The 21,826-nt window shown below is 42.0% G+C and overlaps 1 protein-coding gene across 3 annotated transcripts in view; it reads right to left on the bottom strand.

Moving 5' to 3' along the window:
• The window catches only part of PLCH1 (phospholipase C eta 1), a 169,649-nt gene that overhangs the window by 15,795 nt on the left and 132,028 nt on the right, over positions 1-21,826 (bottom strand). For 2 of the 3 annotated variants that reach the window (XM_088020895.1, XM_028103164.2), the window contains exons 10-14: positions 18,831-18,938; positions 10,149-10,310; positions 5,201-5,272; positions 2,999-3,090; positions 1,687-1,784 (exon numbers count right to left, since the gene is read on the bottom strand). In XM_088020895.1, coding sequence (XP_087877021.1) covers positions 1,687-1,784; positions 2,999-3,090; positions 5,201-5,272; positions 10,149-10,310; positions 18,831-18,938 — 532 coding nt within the window. Of the gene's footprint in view, positions 1-1,686; positions 1,785-2,998; positions 3,094-5,200; positions 5,273-10,148; positions 10,311-18,830; positions 18,939-21,826 lie in introns of all 3 variants that reach the window. The other variant, XM_088020892.1, reaches the window with a different exon arrangement.

The following is a 21,826-nucleotide window of genomic DNA, read 5'->3' as shown; positions in this document are numbered from 1 at the left end:
ATACACTCTCCTTATCACGTATCACATATATTTTATTGACATACTTGTTAACACAGTTTACATTTGTCAAGGAGACTAAAAATAATCTTACTTGCAGATTTTGATGAGTAATGCTATGAACATGATAGGAGAAAATACACAGTCTTTTTGACAAGCCATTGGGTGCAGTAACACTATAATCAGTGCCACTGTTTTCTCTGTCTCTCCACATAAATGTGTACACCACATTATCAGTAAGATGACCTTGCTAGTTAGGCATAGTATCAATTAGCATATGAATAGATTTGAGTTGCTTTGCATTGGGATGAGACACACATTCGTTATTTATTGCTCATTTTGTGGCTATACACACACACACACACACACACACACACACACACAACAAAAACTCCTTAAGTTCAAGAGTACTCAATATTATTTTCCATTAAGTTAATACAATCATGGTCTCTTTAAGGTATTTAGTAGAAATTATATTCTTTGGGGCACCTGAGTGGCTCTGTTGGTTAAGCGTCCAACTCTTGGTTTTGGCTCAGGTCATGATCTCAGGGTCCTGGGATCAAGCCCTGCATCGGGCTCTGCGCTCAGTGGGGAGTCTGCTTGAGATTCCCTCTCTCTGCCCCTCCCCCCGGCTTATGTTCTCATTTTCTCTCTCTCTCTCTCAAGTAAATAAATAAATTTTTTAAAAAAATTATATTCCTCTAAACCAAATACACCTTTCACTTCATTAAACCTCTCACTGAGTTTATTTTCTAGCTATGGGCAGTTATTATAAGGACAGTTTCTCATGTTCTTGCATGTGAAATTAATTTTTTTTAATTGTCTCCATTTGAGGAAGGAATCAACACCAAAGGTAAGACAGAAAAAGATACACTTGTGGAAAGGGAAAAACAAAAAAGAAAGATCTGAGGAGAGAATCCTGGAGATTTGCTACAGACATAAGGCTCCACACAATGTTGGTTTTCCTTCACTAAGATTTGTTGGGAAAATGAGAGATTTTTACTTTACATTTTACTTCTACTAAAATTAAAATTAGATTGAAAAGCCACATGCCTGGAGTTTATTTCTATAAGCATTCAGTAACGGAACAAAACAGAAATGAGAAAGGAAGAAGATAAAGGGAAGAAGAGCAACTCAGTGGAAAGTCAGGGGTAAGAACATTTGTGACTAGGATTTCTCAACACAACATGATGCGATAATAGGTGAAAATCAGTGAAAGGATCAGTGCTTCTGAAATTCCTGCCCTTTCTGTTAAAACTTCAGTCTGTGGGTTAAATTATCTTCAACAAAGTCAAATTTCCAATGACAAAATAGTGGAATTTTTGAGGTGTTATTTTAGCTTTCTTCTTTCTTCTGGTCATTCACACTAGGAACGTCACATCCGTCTGTGACCTGGCCACCAAACCAGGTCAGGCCTCCATAATTCACACCTTGGGCAAGACGTTGCTATAATGCATTTGTCTTTACATAATAATGAAGTCTTCCTCTGCCCAGCCAATCAGGTTACCACAGTAATCAATATGGCACCCACTGTGAACGAAGCTTTATACTGGCAGTCAGTTTCCTGACACGTTGGATGATACACAGTTCCAGAACTGTGTGCTGATGATCTGATTAACAAATGATTAGTAAGTGGTTGACAAAGAAAGGTCAAGAATGTTTACCCAAGAAGAAAAACTCTCTCCTTACCATCATCCACAATGTCCTGGGCCGCCACTGAGTTTGTATACACCACCAAGTCAGAGAGCTCTCGGCAGAGTTTCATAGTTTTCCTGCGGCGACCCAACCTGTGACATACACAGCCAGGACTCATGTCATTTAGAGCTGGAAGAGGTTTGGGCCTGTGGCTACTCCACCTTCCCTAACCTGCTCCTAGTGGAGCCAGAATTAGAACCCAAGTAAGAGTCCTAGTGCAGCTCTCTTTCCACCACAATACCCTACTCATGTGGTCTTATTCACTGCTCCACTGAGAATCAGTGTCTTATCAGGTATTTGTGAGTTCTGCCATGAAGGGCTTGATTGCTACCATTCCCCAGGTAGTGAGTAACACCGGAGTTCACCAGGCATCTCCTCCACTTTGGCAGGAAGGGAACCCGGACTTCTATTTGAGAACATTCACAGCAGAGGTCTCCTGGAAGGTGATCCCATTCGTTTACTGTAACTATGTATTGAATTTTCTGTATCCTAAAGGTAGGAACCACACACATCCTCTCTGCCCTTCCTAGTTACCATGTTATGTATGGACATCCTGTTGAAGCGAAGCTAAATATAAAATTTAATTGCGCACTAAATGTCATCCATTCCTACAAGACCGCTTTATGCTTCTAAGTTCATTTAATTTCAGTCTTTCAATAAAGGCACAAGGGCGTGGGTGTGTGTGGGTGTGTGTGTGCACGCACTTATCTATGATATGATTTGCGTTCCTCTGTGACTTTACTGTATACACAAGCTGCCAGAAAATCATCTTATTCATCTCAAATTCTATTGGCAATAAGAAAGAAAACAGCAGCTAATATTTTTGAGTGCTTAGTTAATTGGAACAGGGCTTATCAGGCTAAGCAGTTTAATTCCTTTAATCTTCACAATGACCCTAAGAAACAAAACATAAGAGAAGCCTAACTTGTCCCGTGTTAGTGGTGAAGGAACAAGAGTTTCAAGTCTGGCTGATTTCAGGTATCTAGCTCTTCACATGTGCTCATCACCTATCATCTCCTTCAGTCTCCTAGGAGAACCCCCCAGACTAGCTCCTGCGGCCCCTCTCTCTTCTCTGAAGAGACCTGACCACTGCCACAGCTAGCACTTAGCAAGAGCTCCCTGTGTGCCAGGCACACAGTGTAAGCCCCCTCCATGTGTTATTATCTCATACCCAGTTCACCTTCCCACGTCCTGCTGCACTGAGCACTTGACCTTGTGATCCACTTCTCTAGACACAAACAACTACAACAGCCAAGCTGAAGAGGCCCCAGGAGTCTAAGAAAGACACGTGGAGACACATTCTTACCTGTACAGCTGACCAGTCTCCTTGCCAGGGTTCTGCTGTGTGTCCTCCTCATCATCGGTACTATACGACTTAGACCGTGACTTTGTGGTTTTCTGCTGGAAAATCACAGTAAACTTAACAACAAACTCAGTGCACCAGGTACGTCTACAACATACAGAGAATGGACTGGGCATTATAATATATGCAAAAAGGACAATTACTTGGAAGAAAACAAATTAACCAAATATTGCAGCTTGCCTTACCATTAATAACAAGCATGTCTATGATCATAATTATATTATAATATTAAGGCAAAAGTGTGGGTTTCTTACTGTAAAACTGACTTCTAAGCCACAAAAGATGTGTGTTTTAGAAAGACTATTAGTCATGCCTTGAAGGTCTCAAGAGCAGAAGGGTCACAGTTATAATATCTATTCAAATGACTACAAGGGGATAAAATGTTCTTTTATTTAGGAAATTCACTATTCTTGCTGACTTATAAAAGACAGATTTGACAAAAAAGACAAGTAGTAATTTTTTTTTATGAATAACTTTTTCCTGCTTTTGATTAGCGTGCACTTAAATAACTAAGTCAAACCGCACTTTTGAGATTTTGACCCATTTTAATTTCTACCAACAGAATAAAAATTATTACCCACAGGATTCAGGCTGAAAGGCAGCAGGACTAAAGGCTGTCAGAAATAAAGACTTTGGAATGATGCTGTTTTATCCCAACACATTAGCGATAACCCCAATATTTGGCAATACATAACAGAAAAAACAAATGTTGGGAAGGGACCCTGTAATTGCGGAAAAGCTCAGCACCAAAACAACAGCTTCCACAAACAAAGTAAGATCTTTAGAGGGTACCCTAGACATCTGAGTACTGCGGCTTAGAAAGGAAAAGGGAGCCCACCCCTGCATTACCATGGGACCATGTCACCCCCCAGATTTTCTCTTACTCAACAAATAAAACGCCAAGCCACACTGCTGGCATAAACACACTCAAGTCTATTTCACTGACAGTAAGGCGCCAATTTAGTCCAGAACCTTCTCAGGTGTTACTGATGTTTTGAGAACCTCAGAGTGCATGGTGTGGGAACACCAGCATCTGATGATCTCACATTCCAGCTTGGCCTCTCACTAAGTGGGCTAGTTGGCCAACCTCTCTAGCTTCCTATTATGGTTTTTTGTTGTTTTTTTTTTAAGGAAAGGACAGTAACAACTATTTTAAGGGATTAGTGTTGTGATGATTAAATGAGGTGGTATGGAAAGTCATTCTGTAAGCTACAGAATATTGACTTTCAACATAAATACTCTTCATATTTATTAAAATAACCCACGGGGCTCCTGTTTGTTCTATTACAACTAATACCACTACAAATATTAGGTATATGTCATGAGGCTGAAACACAACAATGGAACTGATAAGACACGGTGCATAACACAGCTTTAGTAGATGCTCTGAAATAGTGTGAAGGGGTTGCACAAATGCACACTCCCATCAGCAGTGAATAAAGTTCAAGTTGCTCAGCACCCTCACTAGCCCTTGGTGCTGTCAATCGTTTTATGTCTGCTATTGTGATGGGTATATATATGGGAATATATGAAATCTCATCATCATTTAATTTGCATTTCCGAGAGGATTGATAAGGGTGAGCACCTTTTCGACACTCACCATTTGGAAATCTTCTTTTGTGAAAGACCACTTAAAGTCTTTTGCTCATTAAAAAAAAAAAATACTATGGGGGCTTCTAGGTGGCTCAGTTGGTTAAGCCTCTGACCCTTGGTTTTGGCTCAGGTCATGATCTCATGGGGTCGTGGGATTGGGAGTCTGCTTGAAGATTCTCTCCCTCTCCCCCTCTCCCCACTTGTGTGTGTTCTCTCTCTCTCTCTTTCTAAAATAAATATTTTTTTTAAAAAAATTATGGTATCTTTTGTATTGATTTGTAAGAATTCTTTATATATTCAGGATATAAGTCCTTTGTTGGATATGTGTGTCAAAAATACTTTTTCCCAGTATGCAACTTGCTTATTAAGGAATAAGAATAAGAATTTCTTGAGAAGTTCTTAAATTTCAAAGTAGCTTATCAATCTTTTTCTTTTCTGGGGTCCTATTTAAGAAATCTTCAGCTACTCCAAGGTTGTGATGATACTGTCCTGTTACTTTCCAGTCTCTTTAAATTAACTGGATTATGTCCCTTTGTCACTCTTAATTCATACCTTATGTTTTCCAAAGTTGGTCATGAGGGATCGTCCATGTGATTTCTTTCCATTTTCCTTCACATCTGGATGCTGAGTAAATAAAACATAATATGACTATTTCTCTTCCTCACTTGTGTTTTTGCCTTAGTTCTGGTGAAATGGCGGGGAACCCTCTTTGGCTTAGGGTAGAACAAGCAGGTCCCGTCCATTTCCTCCTGTTCCACACCTTCACTACCCCAAAAGTTGTGGAGTCTGCCTCAAGAGAGGGAGACACTGGACTGGAGAACTGTGGGCACCAACAAGGAGACAGTAACTGCCAACCGCTTCCCCAAACTGGTGTCAAGGGCCTCTCAGGAATGTCCAGCTGTGCTGGTCCCTCTAGTGCCTGGTCACAAGACTCTCCACAGCACAAGATGTATTCTTTTGAGTACCCTGAGTGGGGATAATCATCTTTAGTTAAAAGTAGATTTAACATAACAATAAAAAATTTAAAAAAAAAGTAGATTTAATTTTGAAAAATGGCCAAAAGTCTTTAAGAGCCAATTCTGCTGACTAAAAAAAATCATCATCATCATCACATTGCTTGAATACTGCTACTTGGGATTGTAAAACATTAAAAATAAATAAAACCCAAGTACATCTATTAGGTAATAAGATTGTTTTTGTTTGTTTAAGCAAACCACAGCAGAGCTTATCTGTTCATTGAAATTAATTCCCTCTGTGGTGAGCATCTAGAAGAGGTATTGCAGCCTCTGAAATTTTCCTCATGTGGGTTAATTTTCCAGGCTAGAGATCTCCTCACTCAAGCCCACCTCTCATTAGGGGAAAGAAAGGCCACCGGGCCAAAGGGGTTTAGGCTCTTTCTTGACTGTTCTCCCTAAAAATATGTATTAGCTGGTTCACGGCTAAGGACATGGTATAAGGAGAGATCAGCAGGCCCTATCCTCCTAGGCCTTCTGGCTAACAAAGAAGAAGCAGAGATAACCACATAAATGGAATAAATGTGGGTGAGCAAAAGGCCAGGGAGGCACTGACGTATATCCATAGAAACTAATCAAGATATAATTGGGAGTGGGGATGGGGAAAGATTAAGAATTGATTGGGGAAAGAGACAGTTCAGAAAGTGCTGGAGGGGTGGGAGGGGGTTTACAGGGTAATTTCATTGGACTGGTTAATGTCTATTGACTGCCTTCTGAAGATCTACTGAAGCTGATCATTAACTGTTCAAGAAGCCTAGAGTTAAGAAGGTAGCCAGATAGGCTTTCTAAGTTAGAAGACCCAGTCCTGACACCAAGTAGCTAAATGTCCTTTGTCCATTTGTCCCCTTCTCCTGACCTCAGTTTTCTTACCTGTGAAATGGGAGAGGAATGGATGAATTAACCTCTGAATTCCTTTCTACTTCGAATAGCGCACCTACCAGTCAGGGGACCATGTCATTTATTGTCCAAAACAAACCCTTGGAAGAGTGAAATGAGGCGCTTTTAACAATCACGCTGGGACAATACGCATAAAGCAGGGCTGTCCCATGTAAGTTGAAGTGTATGGTCATCCTATTTAGTAGGCGCCTCCTATGCCCCAAGAATTATGCTAAGTGCATTACACATATTCTCATTTAATATATACAACCACCCTCAGAGAGAAATATGGTTAAAATCCCATTTTACAAATAGGAAAAACTGAAATACAGTGAAGTTAGATAATATGCCCAAAGTTACAAAGCTAGTCGGTGATAAAACAGGGGTTCTGTGTAGCTCTAAATCATCTCTCTGGCTTGCTCTCTCCCAACTTCTCCCATCTCGCATGACCTCTTTATGTAGAAGGGTAATACACACAAATACCTGTCTTCAACTTGACCTCTCCCTGAGCATCAGTACCACATTTTTTAATGAATCCACGGATCATACACTGTGCTAGGAACTTGACATGAATACGAGGACAACAGCAAGCAAAAGAGATGCAGACTCTGTCCTCACTGAGCTTGCAATCTAATGGTGAGACAAATGAACACAACACACTGTAATAAGACTCTCATGGGGAAAGTGCAGGGCATGGCAGGATGGCATGGAAAGGCCACCTACCCAGGCTTGAGGATCAAGGAGGACTTCCACGGATACAGGCAAAAGCTGAAGCCGGAAGATGGGTAGACCTTTCTAAGTGAGATGAGAAGGAGGAAGTGTGTGGTGGCCAAGGGAGGACCAAACACAAAAGCCAAGTGCTAAGAACACAGTACCAGCTAGGAGACAAAGGAAGTAGGCTGAGTGCATACTTGTATGCATGCGTACTGGTGGACAAGTCAGACCTAGAACCAGAGCATGGGGAAAGGGTCTTATGGGCTATATCCTGGAGGGTGAACATTATCCTCCACACTATGAGGAGACTTTGAATGGTTTAAAACAAGAGAATGGCATTATCTGATGCCCATTTCTGAAATATCACTACGATAGCGGGATAATTGAAAAATTAGAGCAAGTGGGACAGCAGACGAGCAGGAAAAGTCTGCTTAGGGAATAATTACGGCCATCCAGACAGTTGCCCAATGGTATGTTAAAAAAAAAAAAAAGATTTAAGAACTCCAAAGGACAGACATCTTTCTGGTGTCTACTATGTTCTTTAAGCCTGAAGGATGAGCACTTCATTTTTCTTTATTTCAGGGCTTGCCAGGGGAAAGAGAGCACAAGGGGAACACAGTGCTGTATGGCTGAATGACAGTCCAGCAAGAAGGAAGTTGGGTGACACGCTGCCCTGAACCACACGGTCCATCCTCAGCCTTGGTTCTCTATATGCACGTGTATCCAACACAGATGGAGGACTTATCTCAACAGTAACTTGTCTTTGCCCACTGAACCCAGAACGATGTTTTAAAAACTAACAGCAGTGTTAAAAACCTCAACACTTTACAGCCCAGTTTATTAAAGTCATAGGCTCCACATTATGAGTATAATGCATTTTTGTGGTCACCCAGAATGAATGGAAAGTAAAACATAAGAAAAAGGGGGATGAGTTTTATTCTACCACATGTTGGAAATTTGAGATCCCTTACCATCCTACCTGATAGGGAAATTATCACTAGGATTTCTTCCATGAAGAGCAAAAGAAGGATGGGTTTAATTTGTTTCATCCCAAATCTCTAAGACCTGCTGTGGCCTGTCCAATCAGAATGATCTAGGATGGAGCAAAGACTTCTCCAAAAGTGTGAGGGGAAGTGGCTGGCCCAGATTAACCAATGAGAGTTCACGAAGAACGAGAAGCAGAAATCAAGGTGAGCTAACTGAATGAGCTAACCAATTTTATAGACATTTGTGTGGTTAAAACTAAGTGGCTGGAAGGGGAGGGTGAGGGGAAGAAGTTATTGCTATTTATAGAAACTTTAAAGAAAATTCAGAATTATATGATCAATGGTAAGGGCGGTAATACTGTAATTTACATTTCGGTGGCCTCCCCAGTATTCCATTCTACCTAACATGCAGTGTCTGAGGGGCTGACCTTGGCACCACTTCCAGCGGTAAGTTCCCTGGCATTCACAAGCCAGTATTATCCTACATCCTTGGCAAGTTATCGTTCCAGGCAGGACATGTACTCAGGGCCACGGTGATTAGGTGAGGGGTGGGTATATGAGCTAAGCTGCCCAATCAGAGCTCAGCACAAACTCTAGAGAGTAACCACTAATGCTGAGTCATCACTTAGATTCAAGCATGGTCACCCCATATGATCCTCCCTCTGCCTGGGGATCCCTGAGTCCCAGAGGGCAGGTGGCAGTAGCAGGGAAATCTGCTATTAGCAGAGCCAGTGACTCCAGGGATTTCCTCTAGGCCAGAGTAAGTGCCCTCAATGCCTTGCAATGATAATATCAATAAACTCACCCTTCTTTTCCCTTGCCCATTTCTGATATTTCTATTAGAAAACAGAGTTAAAATCTCAGCCGGAGGCCAAACCATGCATTCCTTCAGCAACTTCATATAACAAGTCAGAAAAATAATGGTTATTAAGACTGGCATGGTTTTGTCTTCAAGGAATCTATAATCGAGTTGAGAAGACAGATATTGAGCAAATAATTGTATATGTGTTAAAACAAAAAAAAAAAACCTTCAGAAAAGAGAAGCTGTAACAGGCTACCACGGACAATATAAAGGAGATAACTAACCTAATCCCAGGCCAAGGCAAGACTCATCTGAGGCATCATGGTGAAGCTGGAATTTAAAAGACTAAGTAGGAGTTAGCAAGAGCAGAGGTAGGAATGGAGTGTTCCGGGCAGAGAGAAAAGAACATGAGGAAGACAATGACATACAAACAGTTGTGATTGGTGGGACAACTGTGGGAAGCAGTGTGACAGGGAAAATGAGAAGATCTGAGAGGTAGATAAGGATGCAATGACACAGGTCCTTGAAAGCCTGGTTAAAGAGTTTGTAATTTATCCCAATCATAAAGAGAAGCCACTGGAGAATTTTGAGCAGTAGAGTGAGTGACATGATTAGACTTACATTTTAAAACATCATGCTAATTTCAGAGTGGAGATCAGATTGAAGGAGGGCAAGAAAGGTCCAGGTGACAGTTGACATTGGCCTAGATGAGGACCCAGCCACAGACACGAGAAGCGGACAGATGGAAGACGCACTCAGGAGGTCCAGTCAATGGAGCATGGAGGATGACCGGCCGGGGTGGGGGGGGGATGCCGCACATGGTGGGCTCGAGCCTTTTCCCTCAGCTGAGCAGGCATGGGGAAGATGAGCCCGGGGCCACTGTGCTTTGTCCTGAGGGTCCCAGTGAAGCAGAATTTGAGTTACCCCTGCCCATCCACTTTTAACAATTTCTCACATCATTTTGCAATAGGAGATTTTCATTTTTCGAGCAATATGAGGAGAGAAACGGAAGAAATTGGAGAATTTCACAAATGACAAAGGATCAGAAACAGAATATGAGGTCCTTTCTTTTTCCTATTGAAGGGCAAGTACAAGAGGGAATTGTGTACCTGTTTTAGGTGTGCATTTAAGCCTTCGTGCGTGGCCTTGAGTAGAGCTCTCACTGTGAAACTATCAGGGTCTTCTTTGTCTCGAATTTGAGATTCTTTTAACAGCGACTCCAGTTTTTTCCTTATGAAAGATTCCACCTGATGCTCAGTGGTCCCATTATTCTGCAAAGAATTAAGCAATGGAAATTATTTCCCTTAAGAAACACGGAATGAGAACACAACCCTCATTCAAGCCAACGTTGCTTCTATAATTTGATTACCTTTCAATTACCTAAAGAAGTTAAGCACATTATACCATTTTAGTCTCCCCCCCACACACACACACTGATCCCCCCAAATAATGATTACTCTGACTATATTCAACCCTCGAGAACCTTACAAGGTCTTAACATTTTCATTTCAGAGATGTAGAATCTGATGTTCAGAGAAATTAAGTTGTTCAGGGTTACAAAGCTAGTAAGTAACTGAGGCAGAATTCAAACTTAGGGCCCCTAAATCCTTCCCACCATGCTACATTGCACTTTCAATAGAGGGAAGGTGAAGGAGAGTTTTTGAAAACTAAGTTTTCTATATCTACATAGGTAAATTTGAACAAAAAATATGCTATTTTAAAAAAATCACTTCCTTCACTGAGGGGAAAAGAATGCTATGGAACTCTCTGGAATTGAGGATTATTCTGAGATAAAATTTCTTCCTATCTCTGATCCCAATGTATAACTAAAGGGATCTCACTACTGACCTGTGCCATGATTCATCATTAAAATTACTTTAAGATCAAAAATAACTTCAAATGTTTTGGATAATAAAGCTATGCTCGTGTCCAGATGACAAACTCAGGCAATTTTTAGGTAATCCAGGGACACAGATTTCCTTTAAGTCTTTCTTAGCTTGGCTTTTGGGCCACCCTGCTCTGCCTGACCCCAGCAGCCCCGGGCTCCTCAGCTCCTTTCACGTCTCCCTAGATCCAGCACCCATCCTTAATTCTTCAGCCACCTGCTGGAAGCCAATCCAGCCACAGGGAAGGAAAGTGGTCCTCCTGCACGAGGACAATGCCTACATTCCTCACCAAAAGTTTAAGGCCTGTTTTCTACTGGCACATTTGTTACTAAGAAGTCATTATATGTAAACCCTGTAGAACCAGGCAGTTTTCTAGTAATGTCTTCTATTTTCACAGAATCTGGTAAGAGAGAAGCCACATAAATGCCCTACAGGAAATTTGGGGGAACTAAGCCTACATCAGAATAGGTAGCTGACATTCCCAGTATTAAAACCACATGCATGAATGTCTTTAATATACCCAGTTAACAAGGCACCTCACTTCACTGCAGGCCCTCAGGTTCTGCAGGAGATGCAAAGATGGGAAAGAGTTGATGTGCGGGGAGGCTCAGATGCTAGAGAGGCCTACGGAAGCACAGAGGCCAGTGCAACAGCAGTTCTGAGGAACACAGCACTCCCGCCCCAGTGACCAAGAAGTCCCCCAAGAAGAGGGGGAAGGGTCTGGGGGCTCTGCAACAGCAATGGAGACTTCCCCCTTATCCATAGCTCTGGCAGGGGTTTCCTAGTGCACAAGTTTACAGAAGAGGGGCCTGGCCGAGAAAGCTGGAAATGTCCTTTAGGGCCAGATGGCAGAGGTACTTGCAGGCAAGAGGTGGGCAGCTGCTGAGAGCCTCTGGGTAGCTAAGTGTCTGAGTAGTGTTTTAGAAATAATGGTAACCTGGCAGCCTGTGCAGAAAGAGGACAGGGGCCTAGAGAGGAAAAGCCTGACACCCTGGTTCCCACTACCAGCGCGAAGAGCCTAGGCCAGTGTGCCGGGAGCCGGGGAGGGATTTAACAAAGAGGAGAGCTAGCGAGCAAACTTCATTTTGCATACAACAAACCCATGGAGCTGCCTGCTCTATGCCAGGTGAGAAACATGACTAAAGCCCAACCCCACTGCCACAGAACCCTCGGTGTCACGGAAAAGACAAACACCTGAACGGCTGATGACACAAGCAGGTGTAAGTGACAGAAGTCAGGAGGATCACGGGCAGATAGAGGAGGGGCACCTCCCCCAGCCTTGGGAAGGCAGGAAAGACTTCCAAGAACAGAGGAAACCTGAGCCAAGCTTTGGAAGATGAGTGTATTCATTTCCTATGGCTGCTGTAACAAGTTACCACAAATCCAGTAGCTTACAACCACAGAAATGTATTCTCTTGCAGTCCTAGGGGCCGGAAGTATGAAATCAATGTGTCAGCAGAGCTAGACTCCCTCCTGTAGGAAAAGATCCTCCCCTTGCTTCCAATTTATGGTGGCTCCTAGTGTCCCTTGGCTTGTCAGCATAACTCCAGTCTCTGCCTGTTTTCATGTCGTGACCTTCTTCCGTGTGTCCCCGGCTTCTGCTGTGTCTCCTCTTCTTATGAGGACACTCATCATTGGATTTTTAAGGCCCACCTGGTTAATCCAGGATGATCTCGTCTCCACAGCCCTAACTTAATAACACCTACAGAGACTCCTTTTCCAAATTAGGTCGCATTCCTAGGTACCAGGGGGTAGGGCTTTGAACATATCTTTCGGTGGCCCCACATCAACCTCCTACAATGAGGGAGAGTTGATAATATGGCAGAGAGTAGAGGGACAGCATTCCAACATGAGTGAAAGTGTGCAGAAAACAAACAGTATCAGTAAGAACCAGTAACCACACGAACGTAGGGAAAAAAGCACAGGGAAATATAAAAAAAAGTAGCTAAGACTGTATATCGTGCTAAGGTTCACAAAGTACAGTCATATAATGATACTTCATTTGAGCTACCCAGTACCCTTGAAGGTAGCCTCTAGGGTTAGCCAAATTTAGTCATGATATAGAGGCAGAGAGATTCAAAACTTGTCCAAACGCACATGCCTAGGAAGTGGCCGAATAGGAACTTGAACCTAGGACTTCCGATTCAAAATTCTGTGTCTATTTCATCATATAATGCTGCAGCCATCCCTCTACTATGGTTACAGAAAAAGATAAATTCTTGAGTCAAAATAATCACAAGCAGGCTTATGTTTTGACAACCTACAGGACATCTGGGAAATACGTCCCCACAATCCCTCTGTGGGAAAGTGTAGGTTTCACTTAAGTTCAGAAGGAAGAGAATTCCAGGGGTCCAACTCCCAGCACATTGGATCCAGTGACCCAGAGCCTGGCAGGGGGCACGTCTGCTGGGAGGACCCCAAAAGAGAAGGCATGTGAGAGCACCCAGCACGCCCAGGTCACACAGACGGCCCCAAACCAACCTCAGTTCCCTTCCCTGGCTCAGGGCCGCACAAGTCAGAGATGGGGAGGAGATGAACTGTGGCCGCTATGCCCAGACACTGTCACAGGCAGCAAAGCAAGGCTGCACATACAAAGCCCTGCCAGCCGGTGCTGGAAATAATGGAGGCTTAATACAAAGGCTCTAATTATTCACTTCACAACCTCCAAACCCTGGGAGTTGCCGAAGGAATGATAGTACTGCCTGTTGATCCTTCCCTTCTCTGTGATTTACAGCACGAGAAAATTAGCAGCCGTGGAGAACAAATAAATGTGGGGCTGAGGTTTCATTAATGTGTTATCATTCCGTCCTGGAACCCAGAAGCACTGCTGAAAGAAAGCTGAGACAGACACTTAGCCCTGCGGCCTGTCAGCTAGTGTGCAGCCGCAGCTGGGACCACAGCGGAAAGCCATATGCATCTTGCTCTTTTGTTCCCTGAGCCAGGATGTTGCAGTTGGAGGGGGCGGAGGGGGGGGCGGTGGAGGAAGGATGTTGCAGCTGGAGCGGGGGAGGGAGGGCGGTGGAGGAAGGATGTTGCCACTGGAGGGGGGAGGGAGAGCAGTGGAGGAAGGATGTTGCAGCTGGAGGGGGGGCCGTGGAGGAAGGATGTTGCAGCTGGAACAGGGGAGGAGGGGGGCAGCGCATGTGCAGGAAGCAGCCCTTTACTATGGTTGGGAGTAGTTTCCACCAGAGAAGAAATCGGGGTTCCTAATTCCTATTTCTAAGAGGTCAATCTGTTCTAGGAATATCGACCAAAAATAGATAACTCACACAAATACATTCTTGGTTGTTCTCCAGTGTGAAATCGAAGGACGGCTGGAAAAGCAGAGAGCCAGAACCACCCGCTACCACTCCAGACTGGGAAGCAAACCCTGCCCCAGACCAATTACGTGGGAATCTCTGGGCCAGGGCCTGGGCATTGGGAATTTTGAAAGCTCCCCTGTCATTCCAATGTGCAGCCAACGCTGAGGACCTTTACTTTAAAACAAAACAAAACAAAACACTGGAATATCTCACCATCCCCAAATGCCTTTTTCCCCTGCCCCCAGGCTGAAATCTGGAGACAGGACAAGTTTTGGAATCTTTCTGCCTCTGCGTGAGGGCCTTGAGCTTTCCCAGCCTGGTATCTGAGGGTCTTGGGCTAGAGAAGAGCTTCTCAGCGGTTCAAGTCTGTGCATTTACTCCTGTCCTCCACTGTCTCCTGTCTGCTCCTGCAGCTCCCTGAAAACACACTCCGCTCAAGGACCAGCTCGGGACTTACATTAGCAATAATTGTGCTGCTCCTGCTATTTCTTGTTACTAACAACATCTAATATTTATTGAGCACAAATCATGCGTCAGGAATGGTTCTGAGTTCTTTACAGGCTGTGAAAAAGTTGTCATGTGTTACTGTACAAGGGCTCATTTAAAACTTGTGGGAAGTCTTAGTGTTTATGAGCGTCACGTACAAGACAGAGAGCTAATATTTGTGCCTAAGAAGCTGGCTGAATATAGATTCACAGAGCACAAGAAAAAAGATGGTGAATAACTCAGTGAAGAAAAAAAAAAGCCATTGAAGTCAAAATACAGGGGTGCAAGTCCATAAGTCACACTGGCGTTAGAGGACCCCGTAAAGATGAATAACGGTGAGTTGGCCTCACTGAATCAAATTGGTTAGATAACTGTACTGTGGTTGAAAGGAAACTGTCCCCTGTGTCTTCAAGCTGTGTGATTCTTGAGTCACTGAACAACACCCTGGCTTTTCCATGGGGCTTATATATCATGGGCCAGATTTTCTCTATGGCTGAAGCCACAAAATCATACAAGGCAGAAGCTTAAAGGATTCAATTAATTCAACAACAGAGAGAATTTATTACACAAGCAAAAAACTTTCAGTGTGGTCTGAATCCCTTAGTTAGAAGTAACAGTAGGGACACCTGGGTGGCTCAGTTGGTTAAGCCTCTGACTCTTTGTTCTGGCTCAGGTCCTGATCTCCCGGTTGTAGGATTGAGCCCCACATCAGGCTCTGCACTCAGCACAGAGTCGGCTTCAGATTCTCTCTCCCTCTCCCTCCTGCCCACTCTCTTTCTTTCTGTCTCTCAAGTAAATAAATAAAATCTTAAAAAAAAAAAAAAGTAACAGTAGAGGGTGCCTGAGTGGCTCAGTTGGTTAAGCAACTGCTTCGGCTCAGGTCATGATCCTGGAGTCCCGGGATTGAGTCCTGCATCAAGCTCCTTGCTTGGCGGGGAGTCTGCTTCTCCCTCTGACTCATTCCCATCTCTCATTCTCTCTCTCAAATAAATAAATAAATAAAATCTTAAAAAAAAAAAAAAAAGAAGGAGTAACAGTAGACCAGGAGGAATAAGAAACCCTGTATGAGGGTCCTGCCTCCCATTCTGCTTCTAACATCAGGTAATGCAAGGGAACCTTAAGTCCTGCTTCTGACCTTTGCATTTGCTGTTCTCTCTGCCTAGAATGTTCTTCCCCAGATATCCACATGGCTAACTCTTCACTACTTTCAGGTATTTGCTCTTCTGTTATCTTCTCTGTGAGACCATTCCTGGCCATCCTATCTAAAACTTCAGTGGACTCTTCACTTAGTACATACATGCACGTATGCCCCCCCACACACACACACTTTCTACACTCCTTCTCTCTCTTCTATAAAGATTTGCTTATTTTTATTTGAGTGAGAGAGAGAGAGAGAGAGAGAGAGAGTGCAAGTAGGGGGAGGGGCAGAGGGAGAGGGAGAGAATTCTTAAGCAGACTCCCCACTGAGCTCGGAGCCCACCTGAGGCTTGATCCCAAGACCTGAGATCACAACCTAAGCCAAAATCAAGAATCTGTCACTGAGGTACCCCTTCCCTCCCTTTTTTTTCCTTTAGCACTTATCATTGCCTAGTACTTATGCAGATTACTTATTTGTTTTTTCTTGTTCATCCTTCTCTTCTCCCATTAATGTGTAAACTTCATGAAGGCAAAGATTTTTGTGTTTTGTTTACTGATAGGTGCCCAACACCTACAACATGATGGCTGCATTTCCAAAAGGAGATGCTCAGTAAAAATGTGTTGAACGTGCCCATGAACCTTGTGTAAGCCTCATGAGAATTAGTGATCTGGTGTTCATGAATGCTAAGCTAAAATTTTTATTTATTGCAATAATTCAGACATAATTTGTAAATCCAACCACAGTCTGTTAACTTAAAACTGAGGTTAAGAACTCCTCTAAGGTAATTATTGGTTTCACATAAGCTATGCACACACAGTACATCCTCTTTTGCAAAAATGTGATCAGGCAATTTGCATTCGACACTCAGATAAGCATCTGAGCCCTGTGCTGACAGTAAGACTATAAATTGACTGATTACCGAATAACACTTTGGCTTTCTAAACACAGCTTTGCCTTTTCTCAGCAGAGCTCAAAAAAAAAAAAAAAAAAAGGAGCTTAAAAATAGGAAAAAAAGGAGTCAAAAAAGTGGAGTAAAAACTTTATATATTTCCACTAGAATATTCGTTCCTTTATGTATATTCTCTCCTAGAGTCTAACAAAGAAATGCCTGTAAAACTTTACAATTCAGGTGCTCTTTGCTTTTACTAAAGCCCAGATCAAAGAATCCAAATGAAAGATTGTATCTATCTTTACAGAATCATGTTCTGAACTATCTCCCTGTGTGGCTTCCTAGAAACCTACCAGGAGGCTTTGAAGCTAGGAGGAAGCAGCTGGATATTTTCACAGGTGAAGTTAGTGATTTGTTTCCATAAAACTACAGCGAACTCTCCTTTATAATTACAGATACTTAACATGAAAAGTTAGGAGCTCACTGATATTAGAGGAAAAATTATATAACTGGGTGGATTTAGAAACCAGAACAACTTGGGTTTCACTCAGAGCAATAAATGACTACATTGTGATAGTACCTAAATTTCCACTACTCATTTTCCCTAAAAACAGCATTCCCTAACTATATACCTTAGTCAAGCCTCTCTGTTCCCTGCTTTCAAATGATAGACTACTCTGAAGCTGGCAATCAAGAGATTTTGGAAATAAGATGCCAAGATAATGAAGATCAGAAACAAAAATTTGGTTTATAAAATAAAGCTTAAAAAATAGAGCTACATTATCCATAATTGCATATAAGTAATAACAAAAATAGTAAATATCTGGAAGGGGAAAAAATAAACAATTTAATATATTAACAATTTCACTTATGTAAATCTATTTAGATTAATTTTCTGCGACCATAGCCCTATTAGTGGTATTTCACTGAGCTAATATAAACTATTAAAAGACAACAGATGAATACAGATGGCAATTATTCCTTTTCAATTCAAGCTGCATGTTTCCCACTTCATCCTTTTTAAACTGCATTAAAGCCAAAGAAAAAGTGTCTAGTGAGAGGTCAGCTGTCATTATACTCATGCCCACTTTGTAATAATGCTGGCTCCCTTTGATAACTACAGGAAGCCATATTAGTTACTACTATATACTACAAAGAGAATGGACTGTTTTTAGTAATATAATAAATGAATTCAGAGCAATGATGCAAATTAGAAGATTTTATACAAAATTTCTCTGTTTTTTAGAGGGAAGAGTAAGTCCTGATCTCTACAGAAATACCACTTTTCCATAGAAATGAAATTGCAAACCCTATAACAAACTAACGTGAAGGGGTGCTACTCTCAGGCTGTCATGTGACCCTGACAATCATATGAGTTGTAGAGGTGGGGGAGGGGCAAGAAATCCTAGCCCCGCCAAGGAGAGATGGAGGAGGGAGTATCTCTTTAGGCTCTACATTTTTCCTCTAGGTTTGCATTTGCTTTAGATTACCTGGCCAAATGATGCTTTTCTACAAAGGCAGAGCCTTGATCTAAGACAGGGTTCTGAAGGATCATGAAGATCCTATGCAACTTTATCTAAAATGCGGCAAATTATAAGATTTAGCCAAGAGTCCCATTTCTGGAAGAGCTTGGAAATCCTGATTCAAGCTACATTTTCTTAGGGCAAGGATGGGCATCCCTAGAGAAGCAGACCACATACAGCTGTGTTCTGCAAGCCAGCCTTGACAAGCAGCCTAGTGTGAACTAGACTGCTAGCAGGAGGCAGAGGAGAGAATGCTAAAGCCAGTTTATTTCATCAAAGACCATGACATTTCCAACAGCAATTTGAGTTTTGACAAAGCTGTAACAGGAGAGGATTGATCCCTAGAGGGAGGGTCAGATCGGTTAATCATGAACATTCCTTCCAACTGTAAAACACAAAAATCCTTGACTCAATGAGCATCTGAGTGTCTATGTGCCCCCAAACAAAGCAACTTTCAATAAATATTCCTTTTGCACCACAGCCACCATATTGTGAGGATTCCAACACGGCAGCAATTTTTACTGCAACACACTGAGGGTAAAAATTGTAACTAAATCTGTAACTCACATAATGGAGCTTGAACTTGCACTCATCTTCAATTTCATCTGCGCTGTCTTCGTCGGAAACCTCCCCCTCCTCTGCATCATCCCCAAGATGATAAGGCAACTTCTTGCCCTGAAAAGGAGCAACACACCCAATTTAAAAATGACAATAGTGTAGATGTCTGCTGTCTGGGGCAGGTTCACTGGATTGGTAGCATCTATTTCATGTGCCTACACTCTAGCCCCGAGAGGCTACAGAAGCAAATGTCCAGCATTTTTGGCCACTATGAGGGGATTCCTTAAAATACAGGGATGGAAAAGGATGGAAGGATGTTCATAAGCCCGGCAGCCAAAAATAATGATGAGTTTCTAAATATCATCCCAGGCTGCTATCCAGGCTGCTGTTCTCTAAACTCAGACCCTAGTGACTTTTAGTATTCCCGCTCTCCACACCATCACTGGCCTTCTTCAGCATGCTGGATTTTCCCTCGCCCACTCCCACCCTGCCCAGGATCACCAGCATAGTAAGGTTTTCAGAGAACTCTCTGTCCCTATTTTCCTGTACCTTCCCTGATTACCCAAAGCTCTTGACCCTGGGTCCTTAGAACAGCGATAGTTTCAAAGCTGATTAAATCATTTACATAATGAAAGCTAGATCTATATTAAGACTCCAAACTCTTGGGGTTTGGATATTTAAATTTTTCTTCTTTATTTTCTCCAACTTACAGAGGGTCGTTTATAGGATTAAAAGGATGAGATTTAATTTTCCGTTGTACTGATATGTATATATTTGTACATGCTATCTGCAAAGTGAAAACTACACTTTCTTTTTCACATGAACATGTTTAGAGATAAATAGATGTAGATATATGGATATATACATACCTATATTTCTAAGTAAATGTGGCAGAACATTTTTTCACTTCCTCCCATGTATCATTAATAACAAAACAGCTCAGAATTAAAGTATTTATGTCTCTATATTATTTGAAGTCTTTTCTAATACGGAAGGCTTCTATAAAATGAATTTATTTTTCTTTATTTGAGAGGGCACTAGAGAGTCGCTATGTTAATATAGCAGCACCAGAAATAAGGGACTCAACTAAGCGGTTGACATGTTCAGGAACATATAGACATCAAGTTAACAATCTCCTTCATTTATTCACCACCAACTACTTATCCAGAGTCTCTGTTTTGGGCACAATGACAGACAACCAAGATGGACCTGTACCCAAGACATTTAAAATGTAATGACAGCAATTCCCTCTTTTGAAATAGAACAAAGCCAACATATTTTATAAATGTAAAGCAGAACAGAGCTAACAAATATGAGAAGTAACATCCACAAGGAAGGAGTAACAATCCTTGAATGACAGAAACAGTTCTGATACCACCAAATGTAACTGTGATGGGTACGCAGTGATGAGCTGATAGGGCAGCCGTACCCAGCTTTGCCCCCCCTTCATGTACGTGTGGTGGTGGGTGAGAGAACAGAGAAAGAGAAAGCTTCCTGCTCTGAGCATCCACAGGTGCCCTAATTTTCCATCCATCTAAAACTGAATTAAAAGACATGAGGGCCATATTTTTTTCCAACTCTTCCACATTCCTGGTTCTCAAAAGATAGTTTATCCAGGCAGATAGGAAGAAAAGCAATGCAACAGAACACTTTCTTAATGCTTCTAAATCAATAGTTACACCTAAGGGAAATCACAGAATAAATTAAGGCAGAACTTAATATGACTCAAGGAACTTAGTTGTGGTCCAGTTGATATAAACAAAGAATGCCCAGGTATCTTTTAGGGGTCTCTTTCTGATCTACAGACTATTGCATGCAGGAGTTACCAAGAATTAATTTAATTGGTCCATGATACATGGAAATATTGTGAGAGGCTGGAACCATAGCTACCACTCAGCTCCAAGCTGCATGACCCAAGGAGTGTGGTAATGACCCTATGATTTGCATCCGTAAAAAGTAAGAGGCTTGGACCAGATAGCTACAGTTTCTTTCAGCAATAAGAGTCTAGAGAAAACTACTAAGTTTGTTATCATTTTTGTTCAAAAGCAACTTTTTATTTGCTTTTCAGGAGATAGGTGTGTATATATATGGTTGGAAAGTATGTGTATTATAATAATAAACAACTTGTCAATCTCTAAAGTGGTAAGGAGCCACTAAAATGGTGCCTTTGGACCAAAGATTGCTCCTAAAGGGATGTAGGAAAATCAGTTCCTTTGTTTTTGCTTCAAATGGAAATGCATTGGCCCATAGATCTGGGCGATCTCCTTAAAGTCTGAAGAACGCTGCTACTAGCAAATGAAGCTTAAATGCCTTGAAATGCTCGCTGTCCATGCTGTTGCCACTCCTCCCAATGAGTGCCCAAGATCATCTGGTCCTGGTGTACCCTGGTTCCCATAAGCCCTGGGACATTCTATGGCAAATGGCTCAAAGTCCAATTATGCAGAAGGGACTCAATTCCTATTAAATATCTACCTTAACTTCCACTGTCCAAAAGGGAAGTATTTCAACCACATGGACTTACTCTGCATTTAACCTTCTGACTGCTGGCTCAAAACTACAGGAAACATGGAAACATTTACAAAGCTATTAAGGTGACATTTAGCTTTTTAACCCAGCAATCAGTTTTTACCACAGAGGAGTTTGTTTTAGCAAGACTTCAGGAAAATTGACCTTAATGTTATCTCCTACATTATTTGGAGCTTTTGTTCAAAATGGTTTCACACATACAAATGCCCGACAATACCTCTTTGATGGATTCAGTCTATAATCCTCACGTAACTGACAGAAAAATAGGTTTTGACCAATTCCAAAGAGTACTCCACATCTTTCCCATTTGCTGCCCTCCCTTCGAGCCCCTGTTAAAGTATTCCTAGGAAATTACACTGTTTGACTTTCTTACGCCTCCTTTGTGATATTTGATTTTTTGATACACATTTCTTTTCAGTAAAATGTAACCCAATTTGGATATTAATACCCTGCTGCTCTTCCTTAGATCTTTAGTCTCA

The sequence above is a fragment of the Eumetopias jubatus genome, unplaced genomic scaffold, assembly GCF_037043125.1.
Source record: "Eumetopias jubatus isolate StellerSeaLion01/CBP00866 unplaced genomic scaffold, mEumJub1_p1.0 scaffold_1, whole genome shotgun sequence".
Classification (NCBI taxonomy): Eukaryota; Metazoa; Chordata; class Mammalia; order Carnivora; family Otariidae; genus Eumetopias; species Eumetopias jubatus.
The sequence above is the reverse complement of the archived record's forward strand: the minus strand, read 5'-3'. Positions and strand labels throughout refer to the sequence as shown.